This window comes from Mirounga leonina, unplaced genomic scaffold (assembly GCF_011800145.1).
Source record: "Mirounga leonina isolate KUSES-001 unplaced genomic scaffold, KU_Mleo_1.0 Mir_180, whole genome shotgun sequence".
NCBI classification, from domain to species: domain Eukaryota; kingdom Metazoa; phylum Chordata; class Mammalia; order Carnivora; family Phocidae; genus Mirounga; species Mirounga leonina.
Genome location: NW_023270469.1, coordinates 13,924,704 through 13,944,676, shown reverse-complemented (window position 1 = coordinate 13,944,676; position 19,973 = coordinate 13,924,704). Strand labels below are relative to the sequence as shown.

General features: G+C 36.7%; 1 protein-coding gene across 3 annotated transcripts in view; it reads left to right on the top strand.

Moving 5' to 3' along the window:
- AP1G1 (adaptor related protein complex 1 subunit gamma 1) overlaps nt 1–19,973 on the top strand; it is an 80,437-nt gene that overhangs the window by 28,578 nt on the left and 31,886 nt on the right. For 2 of the 3 annotated variants that reach the window (XM_035024841.1, XM_035024842.1), the window contains exons 3-7: nt 9,489–9,613; nt 15,287–15,428; nt 17,191–17,287; nt 18,462–18,538; nt 19,563–19,571. In XM_035024841.1, coding sequence (XP_034880732.1) covers nt 9,489–9,613; nt 15,287–15,428; nt 17,191–17,287; nt 18,462–18,538; nt 19,563–19,571 — 450 coding nt within the window. The remainder of the gene's footprint in view (nt 1–9,488; nt 9,614–15,286; nt 15,429–17,190; nt 17,288–18,461; nt 18,539–19,562; nt 19,572–19,973) is intronic. The other variant, XM_035024843.1, reaches the window with a different exon arrangement.

Here is a 19,973-nt window from a genome sequence, read left to right as displayed (position 1 = left end):
CAGGTGTATAATTTAAAAATTTCTAGTAGCAGGTAGAGGGAGAAGCAGGCTCCCCGCTGAGCAAGAAGCCCGATGCGGGACTGGATCCCAGGAACCTGGGGTCATGACCTGAGGCTTAACTGACTGAGCCACCCAGGGGTGTCCCGATCCTTAAGCTTTCTTTTCTCAGTTTCCTCATCTGTAAAATGGGGACACTCTTCATACTACTGTATGTGGTTATTATGAAGATGAGTAAATTAGATTAGTAAATGTTAAACATTTATGTTTTGTACATAAAAAACTCAAATACTACTTTACCATTTCCTCAAGGACAGCAAAACATTTTTTTTTTTTTGAAAAATCACTGAATTCTAAAATAGATTTTCATTTATTTATGTATGTGTGTATGTCTCTATACCCAACGGGGGGCTCAAACTCATGACCCCAAGATCAAGAGTTTCATGCTCTTCCAACTGAACCAGCCAGGCACCCCTAAAATAGATTTTATGTGGGTCTTTTATCTAGGAGTCTCTCAGTAATGTAAAAGACTGTATCCTCAACATTTTTACAACAAAAGCCATGATAAATTTCTTGTAGGGTTTATAACCTTTCATGTGTCTGGCTTAAACATGACCCAGAAATAAAGTTGAGTAAAGAAGTGGGTAGATTGTAGGAGTAAAAAATGGTAGCTTGGGAGCCAGACTCTTCCACAGATGTGTTTTGTTTGCACAGTACGTTAAATTTTTTGAATTTGCTGCCGACATAAAAATCAAGGAACTTTTCATGGAAATCTGGATTTCTAGTTTCTCTTAGAAAATCGGGAGGATTTGACAGCACTGGATCCACATTTTCCCATGGCACTAGTGGGCTGGTGACCTTGTCCAGGCTGGGCTTGCATTGTCTGTTTCCTTCCTGTTCCAGCCTGGCTTGCTATCCTCAGTTACCTGTCCATAGTAGTCTTCCCTTCCATCAATACAGTATAGCACTTCACTTCCTTATGTTCCTTAAAGTTTTAGTGTTCTCTATAATAAAGTCTTACAAACTTTTGGTGAAATTTATAGGTTCCTTGGAGCTCTTTGTCCTATTGCAAATAGCGGTCTTAAAACTTTAATAATTAGGTTTTAGATATTACGGAAATATAATTCATTTTTGCATATTTATCTTCTTAGCAACATTATTGCATTTGGTTCTAAGAGTCCTTGTAGACTCCATTGCTTCCATAGAGCCAATACTATTGTCTGTAAGCAATGGCAATTCCCTAACTTTCCGTCCTTAATCATTTTTTTTCTTCTTTCTTTACTACAATGTATCTATAATTGGATGGCGATAGTAGGCATTCCTGCCTTGAGCACCTTTAAACCCAGATTGTGCCCAAAATAAGCCTGAACTGTCTTTGCCAGAAAACAAAAACTACAGAGGTCATGTTAAAAGGATTTAGTAGCCACCAGAAGTGGCTTTTTGTTGTGCCCCAAAATATAATTTGAGCATTAATAAGAATAATTATAATTGAATATACCAAGTTAGTTTATATCAGTGAGTTCATAATTTTTTATCTAAAGATTTTATTTATTTGAGCACGCGCACAAGTGAGCAGGGAGAGCGGCAGAGGGAGAGAGAGAATCTCAAGCAGACTCCACACAGAGCGGGAGCCTGACATGGGGCTCGATCTCATGATGCTGATATCATGACCTGAGCCAAATCAAGAGTCGGATGCTTAACCGATTGTGCCACCCAGGGGCCCCAGTGAGTTCATAAGTATTAAACACATTTTTAAAAACTCCATTGGTCATCTTTGGAGCATACTAGGGTATCATTTTGAAAACTAGTAGATAAAAGGAAAAGAAACATTAATCCTGCCTTTCCTACCAGTAGTTCTTTCTGAAGGAATTATTGGTAAGTTCCTTCCAAAGGAACTCTTGGTAACCCAATGGCACATATAGAGAAGTTGCTCCTTAGAGGAAAATCCAGTAATAAATGAAAGAATAAAAGAATTAGAATATTACTATTTTGTGATCTCTGATGATCATTATCGATGCTAATGTCACAAAAAGAGACAACCACTAGAAATAATTACATACTTCATGAAAGTTCATACCACCACCTATGAAGTGTATTTGCTAAGTCAAAATAAAATAAAAACTGAAAAACCTGAATCTGATCAAGAATCTTGTCCATTTAACAAGGGACTTTTATAAGAGTTCATTGCAGCATTGTTTCTGATATGAAAACATTGGGAATAATCTATATGTCCACAAAAAGAATAGTAAGTTGTGGTATATTCACAAGTGGGATACTATATTAGCAATGAAGAGAACTAAATTACAGTTTCTTGTCTGAATGTGAGTAGTACTCAAAGATGTTGAATGAAAAGAACAGGAGTATGGTATGATACTTATATAAAGCTTAAAACATTCAAAAACAATGGTCTCAACATATGCAGTAAAGACACACTGCGTGGCAATGATGAACAGCAATTTTGAGTTTTCGTTACTCCTGGGATGGAGAGAAGGGAAATGGAATCGAGGCAGAGTATGCAGAGGGCTTCAATTGAATTTGTAATATTAAAAAATGTAAAATAAAATAAGTAGGGCAAAATGTTAAGATTTGCTAAAGCTGGCTGGTGGCTTAATGACTGTTACATGATTTTTGTGTATTTTTGAGTGAAATATTTCATAATAAATTTTCTCAAGAGGAGAAATGGGATGCAATAGGAATGTTGTTTTTTTTTTTTTTCCCCTGCCAGAAGAATGAAAAAATAGACCGGTCTCTATAGATTTTTTTTTTTTTTTTTAAGATTTATTTATTTATTTATTTGACAGAGAGAGAGAGACACAGCGAGAGAGGGAACACAAGCAGGGAGAGTGGGAGAGGGAGAAGCAGGCTTCCCGCGGAGCAGGGAGCCCGATGCGGGGCTCGATCCCAGGACCCTGGGATCATGACCTGAGCCGAAGGCAGACGCTTAACAACTGAGCCACCCAGGCACCCTCTCCTATAGATTTTTATGTTGCCAGACTACATAGTGGTAAAGCAGTTACAGGCTTATTCTTCAAATGTGTGTGTGTGTGTGTGTGTGTGTGTGTTGTATGTATAAACTAGAAATTTATTTCTGAATATTGTTGTGCCCCAAATATATACTTTGAAATTGAAATATATTTCAATTTAATTGAAATAAAGGTAACTTTTTAAAAGACCTAAACAATCAGTTGCAGATCCATTAATGTTTAATTGCATCCTTTCATCAAGGTGATTGTTCACATCATAAAGCTTAGATGTTAAATTTAAAAGCAAATGTATATATGCATTTGACCTTGTGGGAAATTGTTCTAAAAGCTAACAAAATAGGTGCAGCTTTTTTCAAGGGCAACCAGATTAAATGTTGATAAAGGGCAATATTTGTACTTGCTTTAGAACAATGTAACAAGGCCAAAAACCTTTCTTTTAAAAAAAAATTGCTTTGAAATCCAGAGAAAATTGGAATATTGAGTCATCTAGAAAATGTTTATAAAAATCCAGTTGTCAGGCTTTACCTGAAACCTACTCTGTCAGGATATTTCGGGGGTGACCTACATATTTTGAAACTCTCCCAGGTGATTTTGATCAGTCAAGTTTGGAAACCACTTCCTTAAGGCATTATATTTATTCCAAAAGGAGGTGGTAACTTCCCTCTGTTAGGCTTGCTAATGGATGCCTGGAATGTTTCTGCTGAGAAGAATTCTTAGGCCACTTCAAGGGTCAGCTGTAGAGAATTAGTGACTGACTACTGTATTTGCCTTGAAAGCAGAGAGTTGAGGGCAGCGTTAAGGTTGTCTTTCATGATGTGGCTCAGTTATTTTAGTGAAGAGGAAACTGAGGCCCAGGTTGTTGAAATAACTTGCTTAGGTCTCTTAAGCTAGAACCAGGATTAGGGCTCCTAAATCAAATTGGTTCTTTCTATTCCACTCTGTGTTACATAAAGGGATAGGAATCTTTCTCTGTTTTCTTACTGTTTCTCACCTTAAATGAGTGCCCTTCCTAACTTGTTTCCATAATAGCTTGTGCATAATTGTCACAGTATGTATATATGATATATATATCCTTTGATGTATATATATGTATCAAACTTACGATGTATATCCAAATGTTGGTTTCCTTTTGTGTGCCCTTCTAACTGGGTGTCAATGAGAATGTCTAGCACATTGGTTTTTAACACAGCAGGGTTTTATGAAGTTAAAGAAAAATCACAGCTTCTTCAAAAACAATTGGAAAGTAAATGTAAAAATCAGTGAATAGCTTAAAGTTATCAAAGTCAGACCTTTGGGATGGGAGGTAGCGGGGAGAGTGAGAAGGTTGCTGTTGAGAAGAGTGTTGTTGGCAAGGAAGAAGCTGATAGTCGGTGAAAAATACAAAATAACTGCCAGCAGAAGAAGGCATAGCCATCATGGGGATTAGAGATAAGGAATGGACATAACTTTTTAAGCTCTTATAGCATTGCAGGTATAAAAGAATAGCACAATAATCGTTCATTTTGAATTTAAGTTATTTAAAAAGGGCTGGTTGTTCCCATTTACTGAGTTGTATTTTCATAAGATTTTGGTCTTAAATTTTCAGTGTTTTCATAAAACAATTCCAAGACTCAAATGCTTTTTTGTTAATTTTTTTTTTAAAGATTTTATTTATTTATTTGACAGAGACACAGCGAGAGAGAGAACACAAGCAGAGGGAGAGGGAGAAGCAGGCTTCCCATGGAGCAGGGAGCCCGATGCAGGGCTCGATCCCATCATGACCTGAGCTGAAGGCAGATGCCCAATGACTGAACCACCCAGGCGCCCCTTTTTTGTTAATTTTTGAAATGACATGTTACTCAACTTGGTAGAGGGAATAATTGCCCTAGGTTGTTTTTTTTCCTCCTTTTTAATTATATTATTGTATTAACTTTTGTAACCATGAGTTAGATATAAGTTCCCTTTATCCTGCAGTTTTAAACTTCTAGTCCAATATTATTTATCTTTGGAATAGATAATGACAGTTCACTGATGGAAAATTTAAAAGATACAAAAGAATATATGATGAAAACCCTGCTTTCTGTCCACTTCCAGACACTTAGTTTCCTGTTTTGTTTTTTGTTTTTTTTAAGACTTTTTGTATTTATTTGAGAGAGAGAAGGAGAGAGTGAGAGAGAGAACACAAGCGGCGGGGGGGCAGGAGAGGGAGAAGCAGGCTCACGGGGGGCTCGATCCCAGGACCCTGGGATCATGACCTGAGCAGATGGCAGACGCTTAACTGACTGAGCCATACAGGACCCCCTACTTAAGTTACCTTTTTATAAGCAACTGTCTGTGTCTATCCTTCCAGAGATACTTTATACATCTCCCGGCAATGGAAATGCCCCCTCCACTGTAAAACGCGTGTGGTGCTATCTACTTATTAATCTGTCTTGAATATTAGCCCATGTCCTCATTCTGTTTTCCAGCTTTTTTGACATACTCATTTTTTTGCCAGCTTCTTTGACATACTCATCTCAATGTATCTAGCATAGTAGTCCATGATATTTCTTTTATTTTTTAAAGGTGCGATTTATTTGAGAGAGGGAGAGAGAGAGAGCGAAAGAGAGCGAGTGCAAGCACAAAGGGGGGAGGGGCAGTGGGAGAGGAAGAAACAGACTCCCCAGTAAGCAGGGAGCCCAGCGCAGGGCCTGATCCCAGGATCCTGGGATCATGACCTGAGCCAAAGGCACACGCTTAATCGACTGAGCCACCCAGGTGCCCGTATTCCATGATATTTATGAATCATTATTAAACTGATGCCTTATTAAGGGACATTTGTTTCCAGTCTTAGTATTTATTTATTTAATTTTAGGTAGGCTCCACACCCATTGTGAAGCTCAAACTCAGGACCCTGAGATCAAGAGTCACATGCTCTATTGACTGAGCCAACCAGGTGCCCTCCAGTCTTACTGCTTAAAGTAATACTACGGGGGCACCTGGGTGGCTCAGTTGTTGGGCGTCTGCCTTGGGCTCGGATCATGATCCTGGGGTCCTGGGATTGAGCACCGTATTAGGCTCTCTTCTCTGCGGGAAGCCTGCTTCTCCAGAACTCTCCTGCTCCCCCTGCTTGTGTTCCCTCTCTGGCTGTCTCTCTGTCAGATAAAATCTTTAAAAAAAAAAAAAGTAATACTACAGTTGAATAATAACCATTATTTTACACATGTATGAATGTAAAGGTAGTCTTAAGTTCCTAAAAGTGGAATTGTTGCGTCGAAGGGTATGTGTATTTGTACTTTAGATAGGCCAGATCTTTCTCACTACAGCTTGTGCCAGTTTATATCCAGTCACTAATGTCCTCGCACTGTTAACGACAGTCTAACTTTGCTAATATAATAGGTTAAAAAATACTATCTCAGTATGGTTTCCATTTGCATTTTTTTTCTCTTCTAATAACTTCATAGAGGCATATTTTGCATATCATGAACTTTTCAAGTGTACAGTTCAGTGATTCGTTTTAAGTGAATTTACCTAGTTGGGTTTGCATTTGTTTTATGAGGTGGTTGAACTCCATTTCATATGTTTGAATTATTTTTGTTTTCTTTGAACTGTCCATATTCTTTGTCCATTTTATATTGAGTTGTTGGTCTTTTTGAAAATCACTTTGTAGGGGCGCCTGGGTGGCTCAGTTGGTTAAGCGACTGCCTTCAGCTCAGGTCATGATCCTGGAGTCCCGGGATCGAGTCCGCATCGGGCTCCCTGCTCAGCAGGGAGTCTCCTTCTCCCTCTGATCCTCCCCCCTCTCATGCTCTCTCTCTCTGTGTCATTCTCTCTCTCAAATAAATGAATAAAATCTTAAAAAAAAATCAGTTTGTAGGATCCTGTTATATAGGATTTCATGTCTATGAGCAAGTTGCAAATATTTTTTCCAAGTTTGTCTTTTGTTTTTTGACTTTGCTCAGGGAGTTTGGAGTAAAACCAAAAGTTATTTTTTATCTCTGTGGTTGCATGAATATAAAAGCTAGACTATTTACTGTGGTCTTTAAGCATATGCTAGATTTGTAGGTTAGCAGTGTTTCAGGTGGGATTTTCAAGTAGCTTTAAGTGAGACGGAGTAGTACTCAATTTGAGGTTGTTACCAAAGGGGTAGAAACATTTAATTGATTTTACTATTTTTTTCCTGTTCTGTACCTCACACTAGAGTTGCATTTTTAGTGGTTGCTGCTCAAAAATGGATGCCCTACCCTTATATTTCCTCAAAACCCATTGTCCACCCCTCCATCCTTTTTCTTTTTCAATATCTGAAAACTTTGATAATATTCTTAAAGATGAAACATAGTACTTTCTTAGCACTATTGCTGGCCACTGACACCGAAGTGTAGCGTATGATGAGAGTTAATCCTTCAGCAGAGGATGTTTTTCAATACATCAAGAGAGCAGTTTTTAAACTGCTCCAAACAGTTTTATTTGTAAATTTTTTTACTTTCCTCAATTTCACTTTTGAACTTATAGGCAAATTCAGATGGGAAGTAGTCTCATGATTTTAGACTGTTGTACATAGTTCTGCATTTGAGCCCCTTTCCTTGGGATGCAGTGATTCTAAATGGGAGTTTCCAGTCTTTAATCTTAGATTTTCCAGCCATTTCCAGTCTTTAATCTTAGATTTTCCTCTCAAAATTTGCTGCCTTCATAAAGCAAATGTATATTCTTGAAGCAAAGTCACTGTACCAATGGAGAATATTAAAAAGAATTAATTTAGTGTTTATCCCTTTAAATTCTGTTCACTGTTTAATTTTTAGGTAAGTTTTAAACAAGTGTCACAAAAAGCAATAAATTGTACTCACTAATCATTGATGACTTTTAGTGTGACCATCTTAAAACTTGGCGTAGGGACTCCTGGGTGGCTCAGTCGGTTAAGCGTCTGCCTTCGGCTTGGGTGGTGATCCCAGGATCCTGGGTTCAAGCCTACTTGTGCTCTTCCTATCAAATAAATAAATAAAATCTTAAAAAAAACTTGGCCAAAAAAATACAAAGTCCTATTAATGCCTAAGAGTAAAGTCTTCTTCCTCATTAGTTCATCTTAATAACAAATTTTTGGATAATTTATTTGTGTAATGCCTGGTATTTGTTAAAAGCATGATTCAGTAAGGATGATGAAAATTTCAGTGATACCCGATTCTTAGAACTCTTTTTTCACTGCTAAAATATTAATTTATACTATTATTAAATGGGAAGGTTAAAAACTCTTCTGTTTGAAAAAGAGTAAGATTTTCTGATAATATTTTACCTCCTGTTTTTCTCATTCACCTCAGCAGTAATTTTTCTGCTGACATTGTAAAAATGACTTTCTTCATTTTCTATTTCAGAAATTGTTCTTTAAAATTTAAATTGAGTGCATAGAAGGAAGGGAAGGGTTGTTATATAATCTGTCAGTTTCAGAAGGCACTTCAGTTTCCCTTTTGGATCTTGGTTATTCTTGGAGGCTTTGATTTGTTCATGATAGTATAGTCATTTCTGTTAAACTTTCAGTGTTTTTAATGCAGATACATCAAGAGAGCAGTTTTTAAATAGCTCGAAACAGTTTTATTTGTACATTTTTTTACTTTCCACAATTTAGTTTTGAACTTAGAGGCAAATTCAGATGGGGAGTAGTCTCATGATTTTAGACTGTTGTACATAGTTCTGCATTTGAGCCCCTTCCTTTGGGATGCAGTGATTCTAAATGGGAGCATAGTTTGCAAAACTTTTCTTGGAGTGTCTAACTTATGTACACCCTTTGAAAATCATTGCTACAAGGGAATGTTTGGCCTTTTCTATGTTAGTCAAGATGGAATGATAAAGTATATTAAAATGATTGTGATTTTGTTAAAGAAAGGCTACTAGAGAGACAATCTGTTTACAAAGAGTCTTAAGCTCTGAGGATTTTTATCAATTATGTAAAGAAAAAGTCATATAAAACATTTTAGGTTAATTCCACTCCTGAAATTTCCTCTGGCCTTTTTTTTCCCTCTGTGTTTTTATTCCTCATATGCTAAACTCACTTCTCCCTACTACTTGGTTCAGGCCCTACATATAGCACTTTGCACATTATATTAAAGTTAGTTGTTGTCTGTCTCTTTTTCAGTTGTATATTCCTAATGTTTAAGATAGTGTTTGGCACTTTGATGTATTGCCAGTTACTGAATTTTTTGCTATTCAAAATAGGAAACAGACCATAAATATACACATAAGTTAGGTGTTCAAATTGTACAACCTGGGGATTAAATTAAGAATTGGGTTTATTAATATTTTATTATAATACTTTAGTAGTATTTATTTATTTCAATCTGTGGAAGTAGGTAAACCTCACAGATTATTTGGATAGCATTTATCATAGGACCTTGCTGAGATGATCTATTCCAGAACTTGTATCTATTATCAAGACATCTAAGGATCTTAGGCGATTTGATACCTACTTATTTTAGTCATCCACTGACTCTGGGTTAAAAACATTGCTTTCCTAATGTGGTAGCAGTTTCTTAATTTCTTTTCTTTTTTTAAAATTTGCAGTTGGAATGCCTCAAGCTTATTGCTTCTCAAAAGTTCACAGACAAACGCATTGGCTATTTAGGGGCAATGCTGCTGTTAGATGAAAGACAAGATGTCCATCTTCTCATGACAAACTGTATCAAGAAGTAAGTCTTACTTTTCCTTCTTTTAATGACTACTTTGTGCTTTCAAAGTTTTCTTATAATATGACATCAAGAGTTTTTATTTGATTTTATTTAATGTCTAGAATATATTTGAATTGCTTTTGTAGTTTATATGTAAAGAGGGTAAGCAAAGGTTTCTGTAGGAGAATATTTATTATTATTTTTAAAGATTTTATTTATTAGAGAAAGTGTGTGCACAAGCAGAGGGGGGCGGGGAGGAGGGAGGGAGAGGGCGAGAGAATCTCAAGCAGACTCCGTGCTGAGTGCAGAGTCTGATGTGGGGCTCCATCCCACGTCCCCAAGATCATGACCTGACCCCATATCAAGCGTTGGACACTTAACTGAGCCATCTAGGCGTCCTGTAGAGGATAATGTAATTAAACAAAGGAAGGCATTGCTGTACATCTTCAGGTATAGGAACACGCTTTAGCAATGAAACAAGAATTTGGGCCTACGTGGAATAGAAAAAACATTGGTAAATCAGAGATTTCTTATCTTATATTTCCAGGACCTTGAATACCATAAGTAATGAAATGTTACTTTTATTAAAGAATTACCAGTGTATGTTCTGAGTAAATACCATATAAAGGTAAAAGAAGAGGTCTTGTTTGTGAGTGGTCTAATTCAAGATTTCAGTTGCATGAAATTATACTTAGCCTTGTGAATTTTGTGTATGTCTTTTTTTTCCTCTAATGGGTGCATTACTAGTCCAGTCATGTTTGTTTAACTTACAAATTGAGGAGTGCTTGCTATATGAAAGAATTAGAGTAGCCAAGCAGGGGAATTAGCAGTTCTTCCCAGCATCCCTCTTACAGCAAATGTCTGTTAAAAAGTTATGGAAGTTCTGATGGCTTTACTGGTTAAAGGTGCTTTTTGGTTTGTTTTAGTTTGGTTTTGGTGTGTCTGTTGGTTTAATTTCCTTTTGTAGATTTCTTTTTCATTTGTAGTTTTTATTTGTTTGACAGAAAGTAGAAGTAGGGTATATAGGTAATCATATTTGTAGTATTGAACTCTTACACTTTTCTGTGGTCAATAATGTTTTACTTTAAAATTTTCCAATGGATAATGGAAAATCCCAAAATGAGAATTATGATTTGGTTGTAAATATAGAGTGTGTCATGTAAGTACATTGAGTCTGTGAACTTAATTTTGGGAGAATCTTATTTTTTGGCCTTGAAATAAATACTAATGAAAATACTAAGTTGATTCATTTATTCAACAACTATTTATTATATACCTGTTGTGTGCCAGGAGCTGTTATAAGTTCTGGGGAGGGAGAATGAAAAAAAAATTGGCAGAGATCCTTGGTATTAAAGAAGTTACATTCTACATGTTCAGCATGACTCTTATACATTTACTCTGGCTAGGTCTCTGAGAGTTTCTTTAATTTTTGTTCTTGCATGCTTTGTTGCCCTTATTACTTAAGCCTTCAATCACATGCTGATGATTTGGCAGTTCTGCCTAGCACCAAGTTCATATTAAGAGTTAATACCAAACTCAAGTATACGTTTGTAGCTTGATAAAAATTGAAGAATGAGGCACATAGGCAAAGAAGAAATCTTTGTTTTGAATTTTAATGAGACCTAGCCAAGCCTCAAGTGAACTTTTTGAGAGAGAACTAGTAGTTGGGAATTGATCTGGCACTTTAGTTTAAGCTCAAGTTAAAGGACTTTGGATCATTTAGTTTTGTTTTTTAAAAATATTTGTTAATGAATGGGTTTGTTTGGTGAGGGTTTTTTGGTTTGTTTTTGTTTTTTTTGGTTTTTGTTTGTATTATAGGGCATCATAGTGTACCAGCGGTTTTTATGTTTAATAATGAATGTTTCCCGGGACGCCTAGGTGGCTCAGTCAATTAAGTGTCTGCCTTCGGCTCAGGTCATGATCCCAGCGTCCTGGGATCGAGTCCCACATCGGCCTCCTTGCTCAGCCAGGAGCCTGTTTCTCCCTCTGCCTGCCATTCTCCCTGCTTGTGCTGTCTCTCTGACAAATAAATAAATAAAATCTTAAAAAAAAAAAAAAATGTTTCCCTCACTGTTCATTGGCCTAGAAAAGCTCTAAGCAATTAAAGATCTTGGAATCATTAAAAATTGGATATATTTTAAGAGCTTGAATTATGCAAATGTTCTTTTTTTTAAAAAATATTTTATTTATTTATTTGAGAGAGAGAATGAAATAGAGAGAGAGAGCATGAGAGGGGGGAGGGTCAGAGGGAGAAGCAGACTTCCTGCTGAGCAGGAAGCCCCATGCGGGACTCGATCCCAGTTCTCCAGGATCATGACCTGAGCCGAAGGCAGTCGCTTAACCAACTGAGCCACCCAGGCGCCCCTATGCAAATGTTCTTAATCATTGAAAAATAAATGAAAAGTCAGCTAAATATTCTTGGAAACTAGGAGCCTAAATGGTAAAGCATAGTTAAGATTTAAACATTATTTTTACCAGAAAAAAACTTTTTTTTTTTTTTTTTTGAGCAAGAGGGAGGGAGGGGCAGAAGGAGAGGGAGAGAGAATTTTTTTTTTTTTAAGATTTTATTTGTTTATTTGACAGAGCACAAGCAGGGAGAGTGGCAGGCACAGGGAGAGGGAGAAGCAGGCTCCCTGCTGAGCAAGGAGCTTTACTCAGGGCTTGATCCTGGGACCCTGGGATCATGACCTGAGCCAAAGGCAGATGCTTAACCGACTGAGCCACCCATGCTCCCCGGAGAGAGAGAATCTTAAGCAGGCTCCATGCCCAGCTCGGATCCTAACTCGGGGCTTTATCTTACAACCTTGAGATTATGACCTGAGCCAAAAATCAAGAATTGGACACTTAAATGGCTGAGCCACCCAGGTGCCCCTTATCAGTAATTTATATCTTAAATACTCAAATTGTTAAGAAGTAGCAAACCTGGCTAATTTATGCTTTACCTTCTTTTCCTCTTTGTTCAAGGAAGATTAAAACCATTTATTATTTCATGTAAAATTACCAATAATGAACCCCTTACATGTTAAATAATGTTTTTAATGAAAAATAAACTATTTTCCAAAATAAAAACAATTCAAAGGAGAAAAATAACATTATTTCACATTTTTGTAAATCTTTAAACATCTGGCCTAATGGAAGACAGCAGATATCATATTTGCTTCTGCATTCAGTTTCTTATGTTATGTTTTGATTGAAGTATATAAAGGATATCCAGCCTTTTACAGATAGTGTAGTTAGAAAAAGGAAGAGGACTTTAATAGCTTTTCAAATATTCTTCTTTGATACTATACCAAAACTCCATAAGTGGTGGTTTCTTAAGGATTAGTTACAGTGTGGAATTTGAAACAATATCAGTGAAGTTTGGCACTTTGTTATATTAAACCCATTGGTTTGTCTCTCACTTGGAATCTTTTACTCATGTATGCATTTGTAACACCATCCTAAGTCATTTGGGAAAAACTGGCTGAGTTAAAGTATTGGTAGACTATGAAGTTCATCATGGCAATACAAATTTTCCAAAATTCTAACTCTCGCTTCAAAGCTTGGATTTTTATCATTGGCAACAAATATTGTCAGTTGTTGCTCTTAAAGTGATAGGCCAACTTGGCTCTTTTTCCAGATGTCTGCCAGATACCCAAATCTTAATAATTATAGTTGTTTGTCAGTTATTTTTCAAATAAAAATCATATACATTTGAAAAGTTCATAGTTAGGGGCGCCTGGATGGCTTAGTCGTTTAAGCATCTGCCTTTGGCTCAGGTCATGATCTCAGGGTCCTGGGATCGAGCCCCACATCGGGTTCCCTTCTCGGCTGAGAGCCTGCTTTTCCCTCTCCCTCTGCCCCTCCTGCTCGTGCTTTCTCTTACTTCAAATAAAAAAAATTTAAAAGAAAAGTTCATAGTTTAGCATGCAAGTACACAAGTGCTTTTCTCTGAGATTGCCACTTCAGTGTGCAGAAGTTCTTTATGCATACTTCCTATTTCATCACACAATATTAAACTTCTCATTTGAGTCAAGATTTAATAAAACTAATCTTTTTTGCTGCTTTGTCAGAGGCAGTCTTAGGTGAAACAGACTCATTCCCTCCCTCCCTCCCTCCTTTCCTTCCTTCCTTCCTGTGTGTGTGGCAGTGAATTCAATGACTGCTAGTACAGTTTGGTGCCCCTACTCTGATTTGTAATATGTCAGTAATTTTCCCCACCACTGCTTTTGCATCATTAGTGCAAATGTCAGTACAGTTGGCAAATAATGAGTTAGTATTGTGAAAATAGTTTGGCTCTCATGGACCCCGTGAAACAGTCTTGGGGGCTTCCAGAGATCCATTAACTTCTGAAATCCTTGAGAACCACTAACTAAAGAATATTAAAATGCTCTTAAAGCATTTTAGAAGTAGCATAACTCATACAGTAATTCAGCTTCTGAATAGTAGAAGTTGATTATAATATATAGATGAATTTACTGGTTCAAGCTTTTAGTATTTCAGCTTTTCTGAAGGTATACTTCCTGGTTGGTTTGTAAACAATTTTGTACAGTAATCAATGTCTATTAGAGATAGGATTTTGTATATCTGTATCACCAGATACTGGGCCTCACTGTAAATATCTAGCTTAGTTTGTTAAAGATGGTTTAATTAGCTAATTTTTCTTCTTTTGAATACATAAAAGTGTAAAAATTAATGTGATATCAAGGTTAATACTATACCGTAAGGTTAGAGGTTTCAGAGTATTTCTGTTGTGATATTTAAGTCACCTTAAATGCTCTAGTAGTGGGGACTTTTTTCTGATTTTTTTTTTTAAGGTTTTGGTTGATGTATATAGATCTTGTCATTTTTTTAGGAATTAATAGTAGAGCATATTAAAATATTTTTTTATTTTTATTTTTTAGAGAGCAAGAACGTGCATGCGCCAGAGCGGGGTGGGGGGAAGGTGGGAGAGTGAGGGGGTGGTGCAGGGGGAGGAGGGATGGAGGGAGAGGGAGAGAGAGAGAGAATCTTAAGCAGGTTCCTTGCCCAGCGTAGAGCCCGATGCAGGGTTCAATCTCACGGCTCTGAGATCATGACCTGAAATGAAATCAAGAGTCAGACCCTTAACTGACTGAGCCATCCAGGCGCCCCCCAAAATCTTTTTTTTTTTTTTTAAGATTATTTATTTATTTATTTGACAGAGAGAAAGACAGCGAGAGCGGGAACACAAGCAGGGGGAGTGGGAGAGGGAGAAGCAGGCTGTCCGCTGAGCGGGGAGCCCGATGCGGGGCTTGATCCCAGGACCCTGGGATCATGACCTGAGCCGAAGCCAGATGCTTAACGACTGAGCCACCCAGGCACCACCCCCCAAAAAAATCTTTTCAAGATACAGTTGTGCTTCACATTTCTGTCTTTGTTGGCTTTCACTTTCATTGATTTGCTGAGTTTTCTGAAGTAGTTTGTCTTCAACAGATAACATGTTGTTGAATTTCTTTTACATTGGTATTTGGAAACATGGAGTTGTAAGCCTGTGGGAGGCACTGTAAATCAGCTCACTGTATTCTTAATTTGTAATAAAGTAAACATGTTTTTGCAACAAGTAATCTTATTAATTATTTTCCTTACTAGAGAAATTGTGAATCATTCAGAGCTACCTCATTAGACTGTGAAGCTTCTTTATGGGGAGCACCAGGAAAAGCGTGTTCATTTCTACCTTTTTCTGTTCTTTTGCAGTGATCTTAATCATAGCACGCAATATGTACAGGGGCTAGCACTTTGTACCCTTGGCTGCATGGGCTCTTCAGAGATGTGCAGAGATCTTGCAGGAGAGGTAGAGAAACTCCTGAAAACCTCCAATTCTTACTTAAGAAAAAAGGTAACTTTTAAGGAAGTCAGATATCTGCATTTGGATTAGAGAATATTATGGAGATGGGGAGGCAAATTATTTTGAGAGCTCTGATGATGATATAACCTTTCTTTCTCTGCAGTAAATATATTTTAAATGATTATATATAAGTCAAGTGTTTATAAGTCAAAATCTGTTTTTATACTAATTTTGGAGGTAGGTTTTTTTATTGCTAATTAACTCCAATTGGTAATTATGAACTCTTTAATTCTTCTCTTAATTCCTTTTTTTTCAAGGAAATGATTTATAAACAGACGTTACTGGATATCCTGGATACCTAATTACTTCCTAATTTACCAGATTCTAAACAGTATTAAACAAAGTAATAATGAACAGAACTTTAAGAATTTACTTTTATTCTAATAATTAGTGCCCATGTTTTTGTATTAGTGCCTTTGAATCTCTGGAAGTGTACAGTTCCATGGGGACCTGGGTAATTATTAGAGAATGATCTAGAACACACTTTCTAAATTGGTGTGTCTAAATGAAATAGTAATGGAAGACAATGATCTTAATGTCTTACTTGCTGTTATATGTTGATACAAACATTTTATGGTTTTTTTTTTTAAGATTTTATTTATTTGACCGAGAGATACACAGCGAGAGAGGGAACACAAGCAGGGGGAGCGGGAGAGGGAGAAGCAGGCTTCCTGCTGAGCAGGGAGCCCAATGTGGGGCTCGATCCCAGGACCCTGGGATCATGACCTGAGCCCAAGGCAGACGCTTAATGACTGAGCCACCCAGGCACACCAGCATTTTATGTTTTTTAAAATTGTCCTTTAACCCTGTAACCTTCATAAACAAAAGGTGTAAAATTTAGAACTTCCAAGAAGTGAACACTTACTATTGCCTGGTTGACATTCACTGTGCCTCCACATTAATGGTGTAAGACAAGACGTTGCAAGGGCCAAGCTGTTTTCCAGGATCATGGACTGTTAATGTTGATTATGAAACAAAGCCAGTGCTTTCTCTTAAAGTATGAGTGGGCTGCTCTTGTTCAAAAAGTACATTATTTCATTAAATAAAACATTTCTATGGATTGGAAAAAAATCTTTTTTCCCCCTAAATATAACTTGGGAAGAATTAGCTGAAATCTTTTCTTGTTACTGTATCTAAACTTTTGTGGTATTTAACTCCAACAAATAGTAGTTATGGTTACTTCTGGCAGGCATAATCAAAATCAGTCTTTGTACCTTTCTTTCCAGTGAACAAGCCAAGACCATCTTTTCTTCAGTAGAGACTAGCTAATTATTAAATGGTTTTCTTGATATCAGCAGAGAATGAATTGGGGAAGATATGGGTATTATTAAAAGTAACAGTAGTAATGTATCTTTAAATTGCATGGTGTTTTTATAAAACCTTTTGGTCATCTTAGAAGAATGAGTATCACAGATGGATGTCTTTATTTTTTACTCTGTAAAACTCCACAGAAGTTATATTTGTTTGATAAATTCATGTTAACCATGGTTTAGTCTACGAAGTTTTTGTCCACTTATTTAGTAATGCATGAATGAAGGGATAGGTGAGCTAAAAGTTCTCATTAATGAAATAGTATAAATTGGAAAGTCCTAACCAGTTAATAAATAATAAATCTGATATCTGACTTCTTTGTTCTTTCTTCTTTCAGTAGGTGAACTAAATGATAAGGTTTTTTTTGTTGTTGGTATTGTTTTTTGTAAGATTGGTTGCCCTGACTTAATTGAAATAAATCTTCTGTCCTTTTTTTTTATAGGCAGCACTGTGTGCTGTTCATGTCATCAGGAAGGTTCCTGAACTTATGGAGATGTTTTTACCAGCAACAAAAAATTTATTGAATGAAAAGAACCATGGTAATGTGATTTGGATGTGCTTGTGAAGTATTGAGGAAAAGAGGAAAGAGAAAAGGCTTCAGGCAGTTTTGGCCTTCTGTTTGAGTGCGGTGAACTTGCCTTTTTACTGTGCTTAGACACTTTGCCAGGAAGGGTTGATGGGTCAAATCTCTCTTTGCTCATATCCTCCTTTTACAATTAGAGATTGATTCCTTCATAGTAAAAACTCAGTTTTCATTTTCAGTCCTCTTTTACTATATTAAAAATACTGTGTTAAGTTACTAATATTCATTGTAATATACAAATGATCCTAGCCTTGATTTTCGTATGTAAAACACTTTGATTTCCTGGCTATCTTATAATAGAAAAAACATTATTTTTTTATTGCCTGTGGTAGGAGTGTAAGATTTATGAAAATCCTTTAGGTTACTTGTAACAGGAATTTATAATGGGTACTCAGATACATTTATATAAAACTTGAGAGAAATTAAATGGAACATGGCTATTCTTTCCCATACATTTTATTCTTATTTTGAAGTCATTGAAACAAATTCTGAGTAAAGAAAATTCATGTATCCTACTAAATGCTAAGAGAAAAAATGGTAAGGTATATTTAATTTGATTAATTCAGTCCTGTGCCTAGAAGACTCAAACTTACTGAATAAATGAGTGGTTAGGGTACTTATTTATTATTAGTGGAAACTATTGTGAGATCCTTTTTACTCTGGAACAAGCATATTTACTTGATCATCCATAATTACCTTGGAGTTTTGATTCATTTTATCTGGAAATTTAAAATCTTACTAAGATTTTTACTTTTTGAATGATCACATCTCAGCTAACAGCTTATTAATAAGTACAGGGCAGGTGATACTATCCTAGCTTATAGTGACTGAGTATTTCTTTATGGATGGTCTCAGATGGAGAGACACGTGTGTTGGTTTTCAGTTTTTAGCAATTATCTTGGTCACATAGTTGTTTAAAATATTCTGATTTAATTGATTTGACCAGTATTAAATAGGGCATCTATTAAATACTTCCTTTGTATTCACCTCAATGCTTAGCTTTTTTGGGAAATTAAAAAACAGAAGTAGCAACTATCCTTTTGGAATTGATCTTCAGAACTCATAGCCCTGTTTTGTGAAGTTGAATAATATATAGCCTCATTTTAGTTTTCGTTGCTCTTGTATTTCAGGTGTCCTTCACACATCTGTAGTCCTCCTCACAGAAATGTGTGAACGAAGCCCAGACATGCTTGCACATTTCAGAAAGGTAGGTACCATTCTGTATACCTAAGCCTTTCTTTCTTTCTTTTTTTTTTTTTTTATTTATTCATGAGAGACAGAGAGAGAGAGACAGAGGCAGAGGGAGAAGCAGGCTCCCCGCGGAGCAGGGAGCCCGATGTGGGACTCGATCCCAGGACCTTGAGATCATGACCTGAGCCGAAGGCAGACGCTCAACCGACTGAGCCACCCAGGCGTCCCTACCTAAGCCTTTCTTGATTGAAAAATTATTTTCCTGAAAAGTGTATGATTTTCTCACTTACGAATTTTCTTTTGAAAGGAAGTGATGGAGCTGAATGAAGGACTTGACCAGCCCTGCTGTGTGGGTAGGGCTGGAAGCCAGATTTAGGCATATAAGAACTGGCAGTAGTACAGTGTTTTCCGTTCATAATAGAAGTCTTCCCTCAGTGTTGACAGACCTACCAATCTCTCATGTGCTTTATCTGCGGTTTTCACATTGAAGTCAGGAAATGTAACCTGAGGTCAAATTACAAACAGGAATTTGTGTGTGTGTGGTGTGTGTGCGTGTGTGTGTGTGTTTAAAGGCAGGTAATTTTTTTTTTAAGGTGAAAATTGCAAAGTGAAATTTGACATTATTTTTATGTAACACAGGGTCACCTTCTGTTCATTTTAGATCGTTGACTCTGGTGACTGAAGTCTAGCTTTCTTAAGTTCCCCCCTCCTTTTCTTACAGCGTTCTAAAGTGGAAATTTTTGTTTTCTTCACTGGCTTTTAGAAGATGGTAGTAAGGAGGCCTGGGAAAGACTGTGTTTTGGGTAGTTACATGGGTTTAATTCCTTTATAAGGTGCTGATAACTCAATAAATGGGGCTTACTTTGTATTTTAGATCTAATGAGGCTCTAATAGCACTTCTTTTTTCGGCTTTTTTTTCCTTAGATGTTCATGTCTTGATTAAATTATTGTATAAAATAGTATGAGGCCTGTATCTGTCCCTAATGCTTGCTTTGTATGTTTTGTTCCTGTTGTCTGTTTGGAATCCTGCTGTATGTTAGAATGAAAAGGTAAGAATTAACCCTCTTTTAGATGGTGCATGCCTGCATTAGGTCCTTAGTAGCTTTTGTGCATCCATCCACAAATGTAGCTTTTAAACATACACTAATGCTGAAGCTGTGCTTAATACTATGAGTTATTTGTTCTAGCATTTTTGGCTAACTCCCTAGTCCAGTTTTTGTCTTGTCACTTAAACTCCTCACTCCAGAGTCAGCCTTGGATTTCAGTTGCAGCCTTTCCTGAATTCTAAGCCTCCTTCTCTGCCTTTTCTTCATCTTCACTTGAGAAACTTTGAACAGTGTCCCAGTGGCTTTGGTGATGGCAATTCCAGATCAGTTTGGAGCCTTGGCACAAAACATTGCTTCTTTTTGAAGTAGATATTTTAGAACCATGTGTGGGTAACCTCATACTTT